This window comes from Peromyscus californicus, unplaced genomic scaffold (genome assembly GCF_007827085.1).
Source record: "Peromyscus californicus insignis strain IS unplaced genomic scaffold, ASM782708v3 Scaffold_7__1_contigs__length_154581171, whole genome shotgun sequence".
Taxonomy (NCBI): domain Eukaryota; kingdom Metazoa; phylum Chordata; class Mammalia; order Rodentia; family Cricetidae; genus Peromyscus; species Peromyscus californicus.
Genome location: NW_026294595.1, coordinates 91,379,661 through 91,401,204, shown reverse-complemented (window position 1 = coordinate 91,401,204; position 21,544 = coordinate 91,379,661). Strand labels below are relative to the sequence as shown.

The following is a 21,544-nucleotide window of genomic DNA, read 5'->3' as shown; positions in this document are numbered from 1 at the left end:
GTGTGTGTGTGTGTGTGTGTGTGTCCCCTCCATAATCAAGAGAGTGCATCAGATCCCCTAGAACTGGAATTACATGTCATTGTGAGCAGCCTGATGTGGACGCTGGAACCACTCAGGTCACCTGAAGAGTTAGCAAGCACCTTGAACCCCTGAGCCATCTCTCCAGCTACCTGGTTGTTTCCTTAAGGAGTATTATTGTATATGCCACTATATTAATGGCATCATAGGAACCCAATTCAACTTCACTGATACAAAACTGTTCTTATACTTGGTATTGACCTTATGTGAACAACATAAAAAGCTTTCTCAAAGCCTGTAAACAAGCATGATTTTGTACCATGCACAATCTGGGTATAGTTCATTCTTCAAATGACTACAATTATCAATTATAACACAATAACCTAAAAGCATTATTTTGGTGTCGTGATATTATCACAATTGATACTGCCCTAACAGTTCCCCCTTGTTTTTGATGTAATACAAAGGCAAGTGGTTAGTGTACACACGTACGTACACACACACACACACAGTTTGTAGTTTGTTAAACATTTGCCACACATCTTTAAGGTAGCTAGTAACTGCAGCATGGGTACAGACCAGTAATTATGTAAATTAACAACAATTCTCTGGATCAAGGGTGACGTCATGAAGTCGAACTGCAGGTGAACTTTCAGTTAGAGAATATGACTCTGAAAAATGAAACCCCATTCATTGCTTTCTTCTCTAGCGATTACCATCTTACATAGCATATGCTCTGAAGAAGTAAGAAAAAGCCCTTTTAAATTTCATGACTGGTTTAATCAGGTAATTCCAGGAGAGGGGAAATCACTGAAACAAATCGTCTACCATCTGATAAGTCCAATTACATGGTATGATGGAACAAAAGCAGTTACAAACTCATATGTGCATATTTACAGTATATACTCACAACTCTCAAGCTAGTTGACTCTACGTGGGGAGATGCATTAGGACAGCAGTTAAACAGGCTTCCACTGCTCGTTAGAAAGGATGCAGTTAGGCTCCTAGTGGGGGTAATATACACGTGAGGCACTTCTGAGGTCAAGGAAATAGAAAGCAAAACATCCTACACACTGGAAATGTTCACACAAAAACTTGTGTATCTTTAATACAAAGGCTTTCGACTAGATTATTCTTGAAAATTTTCAAACACTGACAACTTTTTCAATTCTAGCTTTTGGGACAATGGGTAACGTTAGTATACCAAAGCAACTGAAAGGTTTCTAACGGTCAGGCTGCTAGGCTACGAGGACCTTGACGCCCCTTGTAAGTCTCCTTCCCTCCCCGCCCACTTTTTGGTTTGTATAAATCATCTCTGTCAGTGTGTGCAAGTTCTTAAGATTTTTAGTTTGATTCACCATAAAACACACATGGCCCTCATATCATTTATAGCAACTTTCTAGTGTTTCCCCTAATACTTAGAAATGTGATTCTGGAAGCCCAGTCAAGAGTAAGAGCAACATTTTAGTGATGAATTGGTTTTATCCATTAACTAAGATTCTCCAAGTTACTTTTCAGAAAAAGGTTACACTTGCTCAATGCACTGTTGGACTACAATTAAAATTACTTTAAAAACACATTAATCGAAGTTACACATTCCAAATATAATCAGACATTCAATTTCAACAGAAGACAGACCCATAAAACTCTCTACATTGCCCATTTAGAGGGAAGTACATGTTTTCTGCACTCTGAAGACTGACAGGAGTATTGAGAAATACCTGTGTGCCACTTCATTAAGGGGAGAAGGGGAGAGGGAGAGAAGAGAGCTAGGCTCACCCAAGGACTTAGATGGCACTATACACATGAATTCAAAGTGCATTTGTATCATTTCAGAAGCTCATTTTAGGCACTGCTGAATATCCAATGGAAATAGGTAGTTTCAAGTTTTCCCTTGAAATTTAAGCCCTGTCTCCTCATCATCATCCACTTAGAAACATACACACTCTCTGGAGTTGTCGTGAGAAAATACAGGCAATTATGTTGATTTTTTAAAAATTCTCCCTGACTGGCACTGGGAAGAAAATAGGAATACCATTTGGTAATGGCTTCTCAGTTAAAGGAACTGGTTGTATAACTGCTTCAGTACATACATAAGTTTGACTGCCAGTTCCAAGTTTCAATAAATATTTTAAAACAGGATATGTAAGAAAAAAGTGCTTAAAATCTTCCAGCAACCAAAAAAATGCATTTGAGAAAAGATTTATTTACATTCCTTTGAGCTGTTCCTTACCCCTGGTTTCTCTGGTAGGCAGTGGGCCACCCTCTGAACAGCCCTTTACAGGGCAGACACCATCTCCATCTCTCGGCGCTGGTCTAAAATCATCCAGCAGGTGGCACTGGAACTCCACAAGTATTTCTGCTCAACAAATCAAAGGCTTCCCCCATAAGCCACAAGAACCACTTGAGAACTACTGATTCTGAGCAAACAAGCCCACCAGGCAGAATTCTTTCTGGTCATGCCATTCCGATGATTTTCATTATTTACTTTTATTCTGTTGAGCCATCTGCTTAAACTTTAGACACAAGGGGAGTTTTAAAGGAAACGCCCAATGGCAGTGCCAAATCTGTACAGCGAATGAGAAATCATTCCCAAATCCACCTCTACGTGCTTGGGAATAGGATTAAACTGTCCAACTGATTCACATAGGGACTCAATACTACTATATCATCAGTTACTTTTCTGGACTGATTTGAATTCGTATATGCTAATTATAAAAATCCAAGGTGAAAAAAAAAACAATTTCATTACCATAGTTTTTAATGAAGAGAAATGTTTAAAACTGTAAAGGAAAAAATGGGAACAGGATGGCAAAATCTTAGCAGCAAAGTGGTTAAACAAACTGAAAATATTAATGCACAAACATTAAAATATTAAAGCATGTATGTTGCGTATAAAATACAGTAGAGAACCAGGAGATGCACTATAGTGACTAGTGCTTAACAGAAAAATGATTAATTTTGTTCTTCCCAGAAGTATATACACAGTTCATTTCCACGGCATTTCCTACATAGCCAGCAAGTTATTTTCTTCAGTTATTCACACCTTGCTCCAACCTGAATTATAAACTCCATACTTACAAATATGAATATTCATTCAGAAAGAAAACCAGTATTTCTATTTCAACAATAAAAAGGAATTTTGAAAGTTAACAGTCTGCTCTAGGAAACCAAGTTTATCTGAAAATGTCAGGGATGAAGATCATCTGTGTAGCAGCCTCCAAATATAGAAACAGTAAAAATAAGACTTAAAATTGCTGCTACAGTGTCCGGTTTTGGATTTAGTTCATCCAATTGATTTTTAGTACAAAACTAGAAATAACCTCTTCTTCATAACATCTATAGTTATCAATATATTTTTCTTCTTTTCAATGTGAAATAATACTTCAAGATGATCTATATACATAATGTTGTCAGTTCAAGCTGTCATATAAATATAAATGCTTTCTTAAAAAAAAGTATCTTACAGACAGATAGTGTTATATATACATTGCTCAGTTTGATCTGGGGCAAAAGAAGAAAGCTAACACAAGCTGAAGCGTGACACATAAAGTAACAGTACAGAAATGACACTGAAAACCTGTGTGATTTTCTATCACTTCAGAAACTTTAAGCAAAGGGAAAAAAAAGGCACACTGCTCAAGTGTCAAGGGAGTATTGTCAAAGAATCCCTCAGATGGTTAGAATTTTAATGTAACATTAAAAAAAAATAATTTGACCCCAAAACACTTTTAAATGGTTTGTTGAAATATACCATACCATTCTGCAAATCAAACATCCCATAATACAAATGCTCTGCAACAGGATGTGATGAACAAGATCTTCCATTCACAATGGCGGATTAAATACTTTCCTGGGAGAGTTCTGCATACATTTAATGCAAAGTAACTTTGCTCCTGGCTAGCTGAAATAAAATGCAGCTAAAAAATGTTATTGTTATGTGAGTAATAATAAGCACAGAGGATTAAGCTTTAAAAAAAAAATCAGTGAAACAGCTGTGTGCATTCTGGTTTAGCAGAATGATAAATGGAGACTCAAGAAGAAACTGCTTCACACTAACTATCCAGTTAATGCTCCTGCCTTGTAAAACCTTTATGAGCAAGGTTAAGTTTTTTGGAAGGAGGGAACTCTGAAAGAAAACAACTTGCTGGGTGAATACCACAAAAACAGAACAACTGACCCCTCGCTTTCCCTTCTATAGTTCCTCGGTCTCTTGGTATAAAAATAAGTGTTACGTTTCCATCACAACATTAGACAATGACATCTGTGCTTAAAAAAAAGTTGGTCACTCAAGGCTATTAGAGTATTTTAAAGAGTTTAGAGTTCCAGAATGTACAGATAATAACTCAATATAAACTGCAGCCAAAGAAAACTGAGGACGAACATATCAAATCTTTCACATGGATACAAACATTATTAACTAGATGAGTTAAATATTCAAAATACATGGAATGTGGTGGTAGATATATGCACATCTACCTCAGAACTAGGAAGGGCAAGAAAAGTTTAATATGTCATAGTTCGTACCTTACATTTAGTTAAATATAAACATTTGTTATTTATACATAAAACTGCTTTCAAAAAACAACTAATAAATGATTTAGTTGTACTTGTTTTCTCTTTTAATTTCCAAGTATTAACTTTTCTGAACTGAAATCAACTGTCTCTTAGTGCACTTTTTAGTTAATGTCCTAAAAAAATTCATATCTTTAAAAAGTCCCATCACCTAGTGCATAAATATAAAAATGCCAAAATTAATCCCTTTTAGTTGGATCATAATCTATGTTGACCTGCTGTAGTCAATACCCAGAAATGACTTTCTTCTGCAAATGCTCTATGATCTGTCCCAGAACATGCCATGCACTCAGGGAAACATCGGCACGGCTGGCATCTGTAAATCACAAGAACTGACGAGTTCTGCTTCCTCCAAGCATGGACCCAATACCAGGCAAGATTCCATACTGCTTGCCAACAGCTTCCACAAATCCAAGTTAGCTAATTCCTGGAGATGAAGATTTTAAGCTCGTGTTGGCCCTGAACTGCTTCACCCAGCAGCCTTATGTTTCCCACCACAGCACCCACACGCCTCACCACAGCGATGGCACATTCTCAAAGGGACGTAGCAGCACATACATGGTACAATGAAGGACAGAGCTACCAGGGCTAACCATCTTAGGCAGAACTTGTCATCACTAGTGTCACATGAACAAGGGTCAGAAAAGTCTCCCTCTGAGTCTGACATACAATGATACAGCATGCTCTCTGCACAGAGCATGCAACTAACTTGATATATGCATCTTTTAACAGGATCTGGAGCATCCTGGCATTTTCCCCTGCCATTTTCTTCATGATTAAACCTTTCCTGGCAGTACACGCAGCGAGAACGTTCCCCATCCTCTTTTCTTCGTTTCGACTTAAACTTTAACGAGGGAGGCTGTGTCTTAAATACCACAGAGTCTTTCAGGGAACTTAACTTAGTTTCATCTCCACAGTGGTAGAGATAGTCTGATTTTTTACTGTCTTGTTTAGAAAATGGAATATTGGAGTCAGTATCGTCTCTCTCCAAGTCATTTTTCCACATGTCCGGATGTCTGTAGTCTGCATACCGACGTATTAAGATATCTCGAGGATTTATTCTGACAATCTCATCCTCATCTTGAAAGCTGACGTGTCTGATTGACTTCAAAGGGACCTAGACAAGATAAAAATTGCAGAAAGGACTATGACAGTTAATTTTATGTCAATTTGATGGAGCGACCCTATCTAGGGATTCATTCAAGGAGCTCTGTGAAAAAGTTTTGGATTCGATCAACACTTCAGCTGGTGGACCATATCCAATCAGATAATACCTAAAACTAAAACTGTCTCTCTGGCATGGCAAGATGAAGTTCTGCCAGCAGGGAGCCTTTGTACTCAGGCTCCAGTTTTCCTCCATCTCCAAACCAATGGCTTATCTGTAGATTTTGGGTTACTATTTCTCTCCAGTACTGGAGAATGAGCCTAGATCTTGTGCCTGCTAGGCAAGCACTCTACCATTGAGTTACACCAACTAGTTCTTTGCACTTTGTATCGTGTTACAGGACCTCACTAAGCTATCTAGATTGGTCTTGTGCTCTCATTCATCTTGCCTCAGCCTCTTGAGTAGCTGGGCTTATAGGTCTGTGCCATGAGACCTGGACTAGATTTTGGATTTATATCCCATTACTGTATAAGCCAATTCCTTAAAAGATCCACCTACTGGTTCTATTTTAGTTTTTTTTTTTTTTTTAGTGCCAAAGAGCTGGCTGCCATTGTACTATCTTTAAAAACATAGAAACGGGTAATGATTCCTGACTAGAAATGTTTTATGACACATGTCAGAGCCTCAGAAACCACTAGTAGAAATATGGCCTATAAGGTCCTGCTGGTGAGGACTAGGACAGAAACAAGAACGTGCTACTGGACACTGGGAGAAAGAAAATGCAAGTGACGAGATCAATCAGGTTTGGTACACCTGGAAGGTAGAACTTGGAAGTAACAATACTGAACAGAAGTGCTGAAAGTGTGGCACAGTTTTCTTCTTACTGTTTACAATACCGTGTGTGTATGGCAGGTGTGTGGGCGTATGTGTGCGCGGTTGTGCTTGCACACAATGATAAAGGACTTCCTAAGCAAAGGGAAACTAAAACTTTGGATAATTCTCAGTGTACTTTTATTGCAAACCATGGGGAAGTGGAGAGGATACCGGGCACACAGCTGGATAAAGCAAAGTGCTGCCAACATGGACTAAAGCAGGTAGTGCAGGATGGAGACAGAAGGTTTCATCTCTGGGTCTCTGCAAAACAGGCCAAGAGCACCGTGTGGCTACAGGCATACTCCATCCTTCCAGTAAAGAAGCCTGACTCTGGAGGCAGGGCTGAGACGTGTTTCCACAGTTCAAGAGGGAAGGCTAATCTTTTATTGCAGCAGGCCATGCTATGGTGTTCTAGGACCCTGATAGCAATGCTGATACTAGGGGTGAGGAGGAAGCAGGGAGGACCACCAACTCAAGAGGGCAAGAAGAAACAACCACAAAACCAAAGATGATTAATTCCAAGTCCTAAAATGGAACAAAATGCTTCTTATTAGGGTTTGGACTCCCTTAGGATGAACTATGACGTCTTCATTTCAGTTTCTCAATTCTGTAATGGGACTGACTGTTTATTTTCTACTCTACACTTTTCCTAACACTGTATTCTAGAAGCTATCTTCTGTCTGGTTCCACAAGATCACAGCTGGAGAGCAATTTTGTCTCAAGATGAATCATTTCCCAGGGGTTATCTACACTTTGTTGAAATGATAGTTTAAGACTTAGGAATTAGAGTACATGTTGGAGTGGGACAAGCCTTCTGGACCCCTGGATGCAGGTGCTATATTATTATTCTCTATGTGAGAAGGGCACGTGAAGTCCAGAGTATGAAGTGAAGGATGCAGTGCATAAATTAGCAACATGAGTTCCTGTTTTGTCCTGTTCTGATGGTGCAGAGTCAAAAGCCACTCAGGCTGAATAGAGCCTATGTACAGAGATGCAGCAGATACATACTGAGTAAGTCTCATATACATTTCACTCAAGTGGAAATTAGACTTGGATGCTGAGCTGCTGTGTTTCAGACCAAGAGACAAATGACCATTACTTACCCTATTTTGGGACTTTAGGCTCCCACACTCCTTAGATATTTGCCTCTGTACATATTCCATACTTCGGCTCTGAATGTCCAGGCCTTGCTGACTGAATGGCATCTAAAATTCCAATAATTTCGATTTTAAGTGACAGCAGTATATAAATTTCTTACTTTAAACAAAACCAAGTACAACATACATTTCAAGCCTTTACACCTGATAGGTTGTAAAATCATGCCTAACCAGCCTCCTCACCACCGCACACACCAAAAACCCATTTGGATAAAAAGCAGAATCAGGCTAGAGAGATAGCTTAGCAGTTAAGAATACTTGCTACTCTTACAGAGGACTTGGATTTGGTTCCCAGCACCCACACAATGGTTCAAAGCCATTTGTAACTCAGCTCCTGGGGATCCAAGCTGTTTGCTGGCCTCCACAGGAACCACACATGTATGTTTGCTGTGCATATATGTTGTGTATCACATATGCAGGTAAAACATTCATACACACAAAATAAATCTTAAAAAAAAAAAGGAATGAAAAGCAGAATCACTTCTTCCCCATTTTACTCTTGGAAAGAATTTTCTGTTGTAAAATGCATTTAAAATCCAATTCAGCAAATAACATCTTGCACCAAACAACGCCCCTCCCCCCCCCCAAAAAAAAACTACCACCAAAACCAAACAACACAGAAGATAGGTATAGTGACCCATGCCTGTAATCTCAGCACTTTGGAGGTTGAGAAAGGAAGATCACTAGAGCTAAAGGATAACCTGGACTAGAAAATTACAGTTCTAGTCTAGCTTGGAATACAAAGTAAAATCCTGTCAAAACAACAAAAATGGGAGGGGCAAGGCACAATAATCACAATGGGTTTTTTGGAGTGATAGAAATATTATGGAATTGAGTAGAAGTGACTGCACAATCTTGTAAATATATTAAAACCAAACTTAAATACATTAACAAGAGATTTTTATGGTATATGAATTACGTTTTTAAAAAATGAGGGCAGTCAATGTCCTGATAAGATTTCTTAGCTTGAATTGTAAAGAACATTAAAACTCAATAGATTGTGGTTAAAATTTTATCAGTTTACTTTTTAGAATTTTATAGTAAAATTAAATAGACATAAAAAGTAAAGAATATAATGAACTTCCATGTTAATCATCATCAGTATTTCAGTCGTTCTGTATTCTTTTTATTGTTTTACTGAAACATTCTCATCTAAACCCTGCTACACTTAATAATTAAAGTGTAATTTGAAAATAGCAACACATGTGTTCTATATGAAGTATGAGGTTTATAGGTAGAACATATAAGAATTCAGGAATTAACAGGGAAAGAGACCAATATGGATTAAAAGTTCTGGTAAGACTCCATGAAGGAAACACAGAATAAACTATTTGTTAAACTATTATAAATAAGGGAACACTACAGAGAAGGAAGTAAGAGGGAAACTTCTTGACTTAATATAATGACCTCAAGTTAAAAAGTACGTAGTCTTAATGGCCAAGGGTTATAGTTCTGGGGTAATGCATTTGCCTAGCACGTACAAAGCCCTGGTTTCAATCCACGGTGCTAGAAGAAGAAAAAAAAAAAAAAAAAAACTTCCTGTAATAGTTTTCCATTATCTCTTATTATCCCTATTTTACTATCTCAAAAATCACATATACACATCCCATATAAACACATACACATTCTGCAACTATCCAAGTTAATGGACCAATAATGTAGATACTGTTCTCTCATGTGACCTGTAAGTAAAGAGACAAACGGACAATACTGCTTTTACACTCATTTAACAAAGGTGTTAAAATAGACACCGCAATAAAGTCCTGCTTTTGAAAACACTGGGAATACATGCTATTTCTATTATCTTTAGGATAATTTATCAGCTTAAAAGCCAAAAGATACTTTTTCAAAAGGATTCTACTCATAATGGCAACAAAATAGTACAAAGAAGTAAATCTGACATACAATCCCTTTTCTTGAAGAAAATATAAAGTTAAGAGAAACACAGGAAGAACTATATAGAAGGATGTACCATCTTCACGAATGACACCAAAGCCTCCCTAAGCTAATGCACTGATTCAAAACAACAAATATAAAACACAAAGTTTTCTTTTTTAACCAAACTTAAACTGAACAAGCTGCTAAGTTAGGACACTTGCTGAACAATAACATTTCTTACAGAGATGGAATCTAAAGATGACAATGTGGTACAGGAACAGACAAAATGGTAACAGATCTCATCAGAAACACCAGAAACAGACCCAGACATACAGGTAAGCTTGATATGCGACATTCAGGACACTATGAACCAGCAGGAAAGGCTCCAATACAGGGACTTTTTCTATGTGACACACAGCACTGTACACCAATGGGGGAGGCTCTAATAAATCAGTTCTATGCAGGAAATAAAAACAACTGGAGCTCCACTACAGAAGAAAACATGTCAAGCTGTGTTAAGGACAAAAGTCACAAAACTTTCACAACCGGGAGGAAAATGGCAAGATAAGTACAGAGAGGAATTTACTAATTAACACCAGCAAATACAACACAGATACTACATTAATAGCAAAAAATCCGTGTTTATTAAAACAACCACCCACCCCGACACACACACAGGACAGGAGCCACAGACAAACCTCAAAAAGGACTAGCATTCAGAGCACACAGCAAAATATCATTTAGTTTACTACTCAATATGAGGTTTGTTATGACAGCATGTTCTTAAATAATTTATCAACAATAACAGCTATTTCCAATTACTGGAATTTGTATTGATCAATATACACTCCCTGTGCACAAAGCATACATTACTTATGTAGTCTAACTTGCATCTTCTTAAACTGAGTAGTGACCTCATGAGGTCACATATTTGAATGTGGGATTTGAAATAATAAATGAAATTAAAAAGGTAACAGCTGGAGGTTTCTGAGAATACAACCAGACCAAAAAAATTAATTCAAAATCAAACATCATCAATCTGGGGTGATTCTGACAGCACTTGTCCATGTTACCACTTCACCGCAGCCCTGAGTCTAAATACACACAAGGCAACATTGCATGGTACTCGCCTTCAGGTCACACCTAGGAACACTGCCTGAAACACTGTGGCTTAGATCAAAGACTGTGTGTATAAATGGCAGTCTCCTTACTGTACATAAAAGGCTTCCTGCACTTACAGAATCATAATGGTTTAATTGTAAAAATGGGCTTTATTATTTTCCTGCTGCCATTCCTCAGCATGTATCAGCACTCTATCTTTAGACTGCACTGTTAACAGTATTTTATTTCAAAAGTTGCTGACTTACAAGTTTCATTTAAAAAAGTCAAATTTTGGTAAAGGATTGATTAGGAGATTTACCTGCAAATTTCTGAAATGGCTCTAAACATATACCTGCTATTTTGTATTTGTGAGAAGTGGCATTCTCAGCATTGATAGTAATAAATCAAAATACTGATCAATTCAAATTTTTTTTTTAAAGACACACAATGTTTTGCAGTATTATATACTGCACCTGAGGCAGGGTTTAATTTTTAATTTTATGTTTATAAGTGTTTTGTCTATACATATGTTTATGCATCATGTATGTGCCTGGTGCCTGTAGAGGCTAGAACAGGGCATTGGATCCCCTGGAACTGGAGTTACAGTTGTGGGTCCCACATGGGTTCTGGGAAGAGGACTGGGGTCCACTGGAAGAGCAACCAATGCTCTTCACCACAAATCACTGGTTTATTTATGTAAAAATCTTATTAGTGCACACGTTGCATTTGTCTCTGGTAAATTTAAATGTTGCCAAGGAGCTGTTTTAAAGTCAACTACAAGTTATCACTTGTATACCTATTTTATATCCATACATACCCATGGTCACACAAAAATTTCTTATGCAAAGGAGGGTTGCTAGAGGGGAAAGTTTAAGAAGGGCTGGACCAATTTGTCACAGAGTCTTTTACTGCACACCAACATCAAAAACCCACCTATGCACTCCCTAAGAAACTCACACATGCAAATAGCTGGAGAAAAGAATTATCAAGCCTGGCAGAAGAAAAAGACCAAGTGTAGAGATCCAGAAAAGCAGAACACTAAGCACATAAAAACCAAAGTAACAGAGGTAAAGGTAAGGGGCAGGCTGGGATGTTTCTGGGTTGTGTGGTAGCTTCTTGGGTGCTCCTACATTTCACAAACCTCTGATCATGACCTCAATTCATAAACATTATCTTGTTCATGGTAAGAAAAGCAGCTATGACTTTCATGCCAGTTGGTTGAACTAAGCCTTAACTGAGTATTATCATTTTCAAACAATGTACTTATCTATACAAACCATTTAAACAGCCACGGAACACTAAAGGAGCCAAAGAAAAACAGTGACAACGTCTGTAAGCATTTCTGGAGGGAAGACTTGAAGCCAGCATTGGGGACACTTTCCCACAGAGCTCGCTTCTGCAAATCTCCCGGGTATATGCTTTGTCCACCTCTGTTTCGGACCTTTTTAAGGATATATGCACAGGAATCCCCTGAAAGAGAAAATGCTCTCTCTGAAGGCAGGACTGTTTAGTACCCAGAGAAAGGAAGACGTAAGTAAAACAGTCAGGCCGGTTAGTCTTGACTTCCTGAAGTTTAAGGTTCTGTTTTAATTTTTAGCATTTCATATAAATTCCTAGATATATTTAGATTATTTTCTTCTCTTCTCCTTCCAACTCCTTCTGTGTCCTCTGCTATTCCCTCTCAAATTCATGGTCTCTTATTCCTTAATTGTTATTGTTAAATATATACACATAAATTTAGAAATACAACCAGCTGAGTCCCTTTGATATTTCTCATGTGTTTGGGATTAGCTCAGCAGGGGCTTGTTCCTGAACTCTCCTTCTCTCAGTAGCCATTAACTGCCTACAGCCCTTCATCGAGGAGTGAGTCCTTGTGAGAACTCCCCTATGCTGGCATGCCAACTGGTGTTCAGTTTTCAGGTCTTGCTTAGGCAGCCATATTGTTGAGATTTCACAGCTGCAGCTTCTCTCTCATATAGAGAAGACACTAGCTCACAGCAGTCATCCTAGTTTTCTGGCTCTTTAATCTTTCTTCCATGTTCCCCAAGCCTTATATCTGTGGGTATAAGAATAAGTACTTAAAATACAATCAGAAATTAAACTGGTTTAGGAAAGTGGCAGTAGGGGGTTCTCCTCTAGGGCCTGTGACCTTTACCAGCCACAGAGAGTTGGTCAACTCCCCTCCTACTCAGTGGAATGTCCAACTAGATGACTGTTTGTCACTCACTGAATACAAGCACCACTATTGCATCTTTCAGAATATGAACATCCTTATGCGAGTGTCACAACTGGGTATGTCTACTGAGTACTTTTCTCCCTTGGCAGCTTGCATAGCTCCATCAAATACTATGAGAACTAGTCCTTATAGCTCTAAGCTCTATAATGCAAGCCTATTTTGTACATCTTGAGCAAACACCAACCTGATGTTTTAGGGAACAAGGAAACCAACATGAAAATGAAGGTCATGCTACTACGCTGTACTGAGAAATAAGGCTCTTTGTGTCTTACCACACAATCTTGTGTCTTCTGGAGGAATTTATAAACATGGCAGCTAAATTTGGTAGCTATAAGTAAGGTAACATTCTAGACTTTATAGTTCAACAGGGCAACTGTCCAGTCCTTTTGAAAAGGTAGCTTCTCTGTTGTAGAAAAGGATCTGTCATTAAGATAACTCTGAAGCAGACAACTAAATATTCAAGCATTTTAATTCCTCTGTTGAACACTTATACTCACACCAAGAGGTTTTTAGTAGTAGCCCAGATCAAGAACTACTGCATGTAGAGTATGTGCTAAGATGACAAGATACTGGTTATATAATCCTCTTGGATTCTGATTCTTATGTATCATTTCCTCAAACTGAAGTATTTGAATCTTAGAAAAGGGACTTCAATTTAGTTATTTTGAAAAACAAAATGAAGTTTCTGCTCTGCAAACTAAGGGTTGGATTCTGTACTGTGGGAAATTCTCCATGATGCCTTTCAGATTATATCCAAACACAAATGGTATGGAATCCTAACACCATTGTGCTGAACACAAGAGTGTTTTACTCTTGGCAAGTATGAAAGCACCATCATTTGTGGTGATATTGTATCCCCCAATATATTGTGTACCCTAATAAACTTATCTGGGGTCAGAGAACAGAACAGCCACTAGACAGACATAGAGGCCAGAAAATGGTGGCACACACACCTTTAATCCTAGCATTCTAGAGGTAGAGATCCATCCGGATTTCTGAGTTCAAAGCCACACTGAAAACAGCTAGGCATGGTGACACATGCCTTTAGTCCCAGGAAGTGATGGCAGGAAGCAGAAAGGTATAGAAGGCATGAAAACCAGGAACTAGAGTCTGTTAAGCTTTTGGGCTTTTGAGCAGCATTTCAGTTGAGATCTGTTCGGATGAGGACACAAAGGCTTCCAGTTTGAGGAAACGAGATCCGCTGAGGAATTGGTGAGGTGAGGTTAGCTGTGGTTGGTTCTGTCTCTCTGATCTTTTAGCATTCACCCCAATACCTGACTCCAGGTTTGTTTTTATTAAGACCTTTTAAGATTCGTGCTACAATCATCAAATGCATAATTTTGTATATTAACCCCTCAACAAATAAATGTATAGCTTTAAAGGAAACAAACCCATCATATTTAATTCCTGCTAACTGGGACGTTACTATCTAGCTCTATCTATAATCTTGGAGATCAGGACACATTTGAATTATTAGAGACTAGGAATAATATCGTTTTCTTTATTTAACAAAATACTTTCCCCAGGTGCTTTATATATCACATTTTGTCATTGTAGTTTCCTAACTCCTGGAGGCAGATTCTAGTACTACTCAATTTATAGACAAAAAAACCCTGAACTATGAAGATGTTATAAGGCATGTACCTAACAAAGGACTTGGTTCTAAAAATAATGCAAAGAATATCCCTGCAATTCAGTAAGAAAAGGCCAAGCAACTCAATATGAGACATGTAATCAGGGAAATAAAACTTAAAATCACAATAAAATACTATTTATTTCTACCTAGTGACTACTTCAGTATAAAAGAAAAGAGGTAGAGTAATACCAAGTGTCCCAGGAAATTTCAACTACCTGTGGGAATGTAAATGGGACAATGACTTCGAATTGTTGTTTTTGAGTAAAACTGACAATCCATATAAATGATCTGTTTTTTATCTCTGGTGTTTGCTTTTTTTTTTTTTATTTTTTTATTTTTTAGGTTTTTCGAGACAGGGTTTCTCTGTGTACCTTTGCGCCTTTCCTGGATCTCGCTCTGTAGACCAGGCTGGCCTCGAACTCACAAAGATCCGCCTGCCTCTGCCTCCCAAGTGCTGGGATTAAAGGCGTGCGCCACCACCGCCTGGCTATCTCCGGTGTTTGTATAACCCAATACACAACTGTGTACCCAGGTTTGTGAAAAACACACTAGATAAAATACAAGGCGATTTCCACAGTTTGAACATTCAATAATCTGGTGCCGGTTCTCTGCTTTTTTCCCTTTGTTTTTAATATGTTGTTGTTTTCTTCCAGATTATATACACCTTTGCTCATGGTGTTCTCTGTAATGGAGACTGCATGTCTCTTCTTGAAATCAAATGTGGAATTTCTAGCTTCCTCTATGTAACGGTTATTTGGAGATAGGCCTTTGGCTGATAGTTAGGTCATGAGAACAGAACTCCTGATCTGACAGAATGAGTGTCCTTGTTAGAGCCACATCTGTCTTTATTTCTATCGTTCCCAACCAACTGGGGACATAGCAAGAAGGCAGCAGTTGGCCAGCTAGGAAAAAAGGCCCTTACCACAGCCACTCCAACTCCCTGTCATTCTAACTGCTAGAGCTGTAGGATAAAAGAGACAAACAAAAACCTTGCTGTTTGAGTGACCCAGTTCATGTTGTATCACAACAGCCTGAACTACGATACTCCCTCCTCCCTGTCTGCAGCACTCACCTTCACATCCCGTGCCCTTTTACAGAGCAGTACATGAACTTGTCTACGGCCATACCACCTGAATGCACCCAATCTCGTCTGACTAACATTAAGTGTAAATCAATACCCTTTCTGGGTTTTATTTATTTTTAACCTGGTAAAGGACAAAGGGTTTTGGTGTTCTTCTGTGGCACACCAGTTTATACATGCTATACATACGAATAGTATGCATTTCCTCACCTGGCTGCCTTGCAAGTAGACTCTTCTGGCATTCAGATCTTCAAAGGGTAAAGGTCTTATGTCTGAGCTTCTGTAAGGCTCACTGGTAACAACTGTCTCTTGCTGGAAAAGGTGATCTTTCACTAGGGAACGAGAAGCGTCCTCTTCAGTGGTCTGATGGGAATAACATCAACAAAGAAAGACACTTCAGCACAATGAGTAAGTCCATGCCATTACCATCACCATGAAAGGCAATTCCCTGAACTCAAAAGTTCACAATCAGAATGCCATGCCAAAACAAAAGGAAATTTAGAACACTTAAACTTCATGAACACTGACCTTTTTAAAAATAATTCAGAAGAAATGAAAGGCTACTGTTCCAAAGAGATACAATGATAAAGCCTTTAATTACATTGAGAGTAATACAAATACATAGGTGATGAAGAAATTAGGAAGAAAATACAAGTAAATATAACAATTTGCAAATTAAAAATATAAAGCACACAGTAAAAACTATACTGATGATACAGTGAACAGAAACATGAACAACAGTGGTCCATGACCATGTTGAACTTGTTAATGACTTACACTTAAATGTTTCATCAGTCACCATAGACTTAGGTGAGGAAATATACTCGACTAGTGATGGTCACTTAAGACAGTATTTCAAAATATCACAAACAAAAATGTCTATAATAAAATAAATGTTACATAGGTGAAAAGTAGCAACTATAAGACAAAGTCCTAGGTGTTTCCATTTCTTTTCAGTGTAGATTATACCATTGCTACTGTCTCCATTAATGTGTAATTATTTGAGAAGAGATCTTGACAGTCAAGTAGAAATGGCTGAGTATTTTCACTGACTCAAATTATCCTAAAATAATCTGGAATAATCATTATAGTGTTAGCAAACTCAAAGGTTCAAGATGTATATTTTGTTTCTTAAATAAGTTTTGAAGCGTTTGCTAATGCTACTTCTAAAATAAACAAGTAAATTACATAAACTGACTAGGATCTTTTAAATTTATAAGTAAAATTTTATTTTTAGTTCTAGAACCACAGTCTCCAGCTATTTAATTTCTCCAGAATACAATTTCTAAATTACGAAATAACTGTAACACCTAGTAAAACCGTTTACGTGAAAGCAGCCATTACAACAGGAATCAAGCAGGTAAAGTTTAAAATATACATGAGGACCCACTGCCAAGTAATGCTAACTATGTCAAAACCAGTTAATTCAAACAAAACAAAACAACGCAGTTTTAAATAATTCCTTAATGATAAAAAAACAAAAACTGCAGTTTTAAAATGAATTAAAAAATTCCTTAATAAAAAACAAAACGAAACAGTTAACTCACGTTGTGACCTAATTCTCCTAACAGTTGTCCCAAGCTATTATGACAATTAATGCTAAATTACTGAAAGGAAGCTGGCTAAACACTGTTATCAGCAAACATTTTCTGTCAAAATACATTTGAAAATTGGGAAGAGCAAAAAAGAAGAGAAAAAAAAAGAAACTTGTTTACCTGCTGGAGACCTTCAAAAACAAACTACCCAGCTACCCACAAACTGAATATAAGACAATGTAAAACACAAATGGCTAAGGAAAAGGACCTCGGAGGCTTTGATTCACTCATTAAAATATGATAGAAAATTTAAATGGTCAGTCAACTTTTTACTATAAATTTGGTACAGTAACAGCCTTAGAGCTGGTTGGGATACTTACAAGATAAAAATTTCAATAAGCATGAGTTGCAGCAACAAAAATAATTATAAGGTAATTATATCTTTAAGATAACTTCTTTGATTGTGTTATCTTTTACTAAAGTATAGCCTAACTGAGAAGTCATTTAGGAATTCTAAATTAAAGCTGGGCATGTAGCTCAGGGTACCAGCACTTGCTTAGCATGAGCAATGCCCTGGATTCCATCCGCAGCACAGCAAGGAAGCAACAAAAGTTTTTGTTCCAAACAATAAGCCTTACTTAAACTATGTTTCTGAACAAACATAAAACGGTTATATAGCCCAGTGCTGACTTGGCTAGAATTCTATACTTCTGTGAGTTGAGTGACAACTGATAAATTTTTAAGTATACACTTAAATGGGTCTCAGTCAGTAAAACAACTAAAGCATCATTTGAACGTGAAAAATGACCAAACAAGTGTTTGAAAGGTGCTATGCACACAATGTATAATAAAGCACGTATTACTTATATATTATGAAAATGTAACATTTTAGACAATCCTGAACTGGGAGAAAGGTTTGATTATTTTTAGGCTGTTAATTTCTTTAAAAAAAAATTAGGTTTATGCTTTTCCCCTTACTTTTGATAAAAAATCTTAATATTTTAAAATATAATACAAATACACTCTATCAGTGAACCAGTCACTTTTTAAAAACCATAATGTATCTTTTCCCTTTCACCTGATACAATGGACTGCAATATTCTACACCCTTGCCTGAGATATCCAGATTGATGCAGAGTAACTCTCTATGTCCATAAAATGACTTTGTAAACATCTGAGCCTTTCCAGCCACTTTCCAATCTATTTCCTCTTCTCAATACCCACTGTCTGACTGAAAGCCCCATTATTCTTCTTGCTTATCTCATTTTAGTGTGATTCAAACTGATCTTTTCAGACTTTGGCCCATCATTTTTCATGAAGAGTTTTTGATTTTCTTTTTTATACTCAAAGTCCTATTAAGAGTCCCAACTACCAAGGCTGTAAGAGACTGGGCAGAACCTCCAGAACATTCTCCTAAGGTAAGTAACTACACAGTCCACAGGAATGCACTGGGAAAGTTTAATAAAGTTCAATTTTATCTTACAAGCAAAGAAATGCACTACATTGCACTTGCTCAAGAATTTTATTTTTGAAGTTATCACAAATTACATTTTTAAATGTGTGGCTAGATGATATTCAACAAGACAAAACCTTAATTATTAAATATATATACATATAAGCATATATATAGTAGCTAAAAACTGTATGCTCAGATTTTGTCACCTTATAAATTCCAAAAACTTCTATAATTCTGTTGTACTAACATCATAACAAACATTTTTGTATAATGTTTCTAGTGCCAGTTCATTTTAGAATTGGCCACAATCAACTATTCTGTTTAAGAGATCTCCTCAGGTACATTTTTGATTAAGAATAAACTCAGTCCCCTCATATACACCTTTGACTTTGAAGACAGGATCTCACTAAATATGTAGCCCTGGCTGTTCTGGGACTCATGACGTCATTTAGACTGACCTTGAACTTACACAGATCTGTCAGTCTCTTGCTCTCTAGGGCTCAGATTAAAGGTGTATGCTTTAATGCTTCCCATGCTTCCCTTAACATTTTAATTCTGTACTTTTCTGAGAGTTTTGTCTAGAAAATCACTAATATATATTATTCTACTTAAGCAACCTCAATGAAATAATTGTGATGAAACGGTAAGAAAGGAACATAATAATGTCAAGACATATCTGGCAAAAAATGTATTATTAAAAAAATCAGTCCATGTGCTGGCTTAGATAACAGAAGAGCATTCCAATGAAAAGTTCATTTGGCTTAAAGGTACTTTTAAGTTTGCAGAGATTCTTTACTGTAGATATAGTTTTGAGACAATAAGCAGTAGTTACACAGTTCTTGCTAACTATATAAATCTTCATCTAACCCTTTTTAGTAAACCTATTTCTAGGATTCTACCCAAGGTAACACTTTAGAAACGTGAACAGAAATGTATGTGAAGTGTGGATAATCAAACTCAATCTAAGAAGCATCAGAAACCTTCAGAGCCACGTGACAATGTGTCTAAAAGAGATGCTGTGTGCACAACATGAAAACACTCCGGGAGGGAGCTAGGGCCGTCCACTCACCTCACTCTCAGAAACAGAGCCTTACTAAAAGTAAAGCCTTTCAAACTCAGCATGTCAACAATTTGTCTCTCGCAGTCTGAAAACTATTTTTAGACAACAAGCGCTAATTGAAAGCTTTTAAATCATTTTGGCTATGGCATCTCATTTTACGAAATGATTAAACTGAGTGCTTCTCAATAGTGAAAAGAAGATGTGAGAACATTTAAGTTCTGACCAGCTGGTTTTTCTTTCTGCTCTGAAGCATGGCACCTAAGATCTTTTCTTTGTGCAGTCTCAAGTATGTTATGAGGCATATTTTGTGGTTATATCAATTAAGATTATCTTCTTAAGATAAGTTCTTCTTGGGAGAAGTTCTGCCTTCTCTGATTGGAAAGACATTAAAAATGACACTGAAACAAATAAAAACTGGAATTAAGAAACAAAGTAATCCCCACAAAATCTTAATTGCTTTACTGGAATAGTCTTAAGAAAAGAAACCAAATAAAAGATTTTTCTTTAAAAATCGTTTCTTAAGTAACAACTATGTTTGTGATCAAGGCTGTAATACACACCAGAAGTAAAACATGAACAAGAGAGGATTTTAAACCAAATGATGGACCTGTTCTGAAACTAGTCAAAGACAGTTCTCACGGCAGGTGACAAAGACACTGAACTGCTGAGAGCAGGAGGTGCTCTGCCACCCAACAATCTTACATCTAACAATGATGGCCAAGCATGGGATCTTAATATCTGCTAGATAAATTAATGAAGGAGATTCCTGCTCTGACATTTAATCCTTTCAAGATATTAATTTGAATTTGACATTTTTTTACTTCTACTAAGCTGAAAAAATTAAAGAACAGGTCATATCCTAGTTGTCATTACAAATAACTGTCATAAAGCAACTTGTAAAAAAGTAAGTAACGCATGGGTCAATGAAATGGCTCAATGGGTAAAAGCATTTTGCCTCCAAGGCTGATGACCTGAGTTCAACCCCTAGAACCCACATGGTGGAAGAACCGACTGATCCTCAAAAGTTTTTCTCTGATTTCTACAAGTGTACTGTGTGGCACACATTCCCTATCACACACACATACATGCATCCCCCGACCCCCAATCATTTATCCTCCAAAACTCTGGCATATTATCTAGTGATAATATGGCGGGGGGGCACACATCCTATTCCAAGCACATGGAAGCTCACGACCACCTGTGACTTCAGTTCCAAGGGATCTGATTCGTTCTTCTGGACTCCTCTGGCACTGCATGCATGTGGTGTGCAGACAAACACCCACACACATAAAATACAAATAAGGACCTTCTTTTGCTGTGGAATAATCCCTTTGTACAGTGTGAAGATCTGTTGCTGTGATTGGTTTAATATACAAGCTGACTGGCCAATAGCTAAACAGAATAAGGCAAGAAAGCCAAACTGAGAATGCTGGGAAGGAGAAGGGTGGAGTCAGGAGTCACCAGCCAGATACAGAATGAGTTGGACACACAAAATGGGACAGAAGTAAAAACCTTGAGCCTCAGGGCAGCACACAGATTAATAGAAACAGGTGAAGGTGTAAGAGCTAGTTAGTAACAAGCCTGTGCTACTGGCTGATCACTTACAATTAATACAAGTCTCTGTGTTGGTTATTGGGGAGCAGGTGGTTCAGGGCAGGAAAACTCCACCTACACTCTTTCTACTCATCTTAAAGAAGTTAGCTTCTCTGCTCACACACTGTTTGCTGTATAAGACATCTCCACAAAACTCAACAGCTTAAAACAATTTTCATAATATAAATTGAATCAGAAATTTGGGAACAACATAGATGTACAGAAGTAAATAATCTCGAC

The 21,544-nt window shown here is 37.4% G+C and overlaps 1 protein-coding gene across 1 annotated transcript in view; it reads right to left on the bottom strand.

Annotated features, from left to right (window-relative positions):
• Positions 1-776: 776 nt before the first annotated feature.
• Positions 777-21,544, bottom strand: part of Spred1 (sprouty related EVH1 domain containing 1) — an 82,314-nt gene continuing 61,546 nt past the window's right edge. The window contains exons 5-7 of the mRNA XM_052722852.1: positions 15,871-16,023; positions 7,675-7,776; positions 777-5,710 (exon numbers count right to left, since the gene is read on the bottom strand). Coding sequence (XP_052578812.1) covers positions 5,063-5,710; positions 7,675-7,776; positions 15,871-16,023 — 903 coding nt within the window. The 3' untranslated portion in view covers positions 777-5,062. The remainder of the gene's footprint in view (positions 5,711-7,674; positions 7,777-15,870; positions 16,024-21,544) is intronic.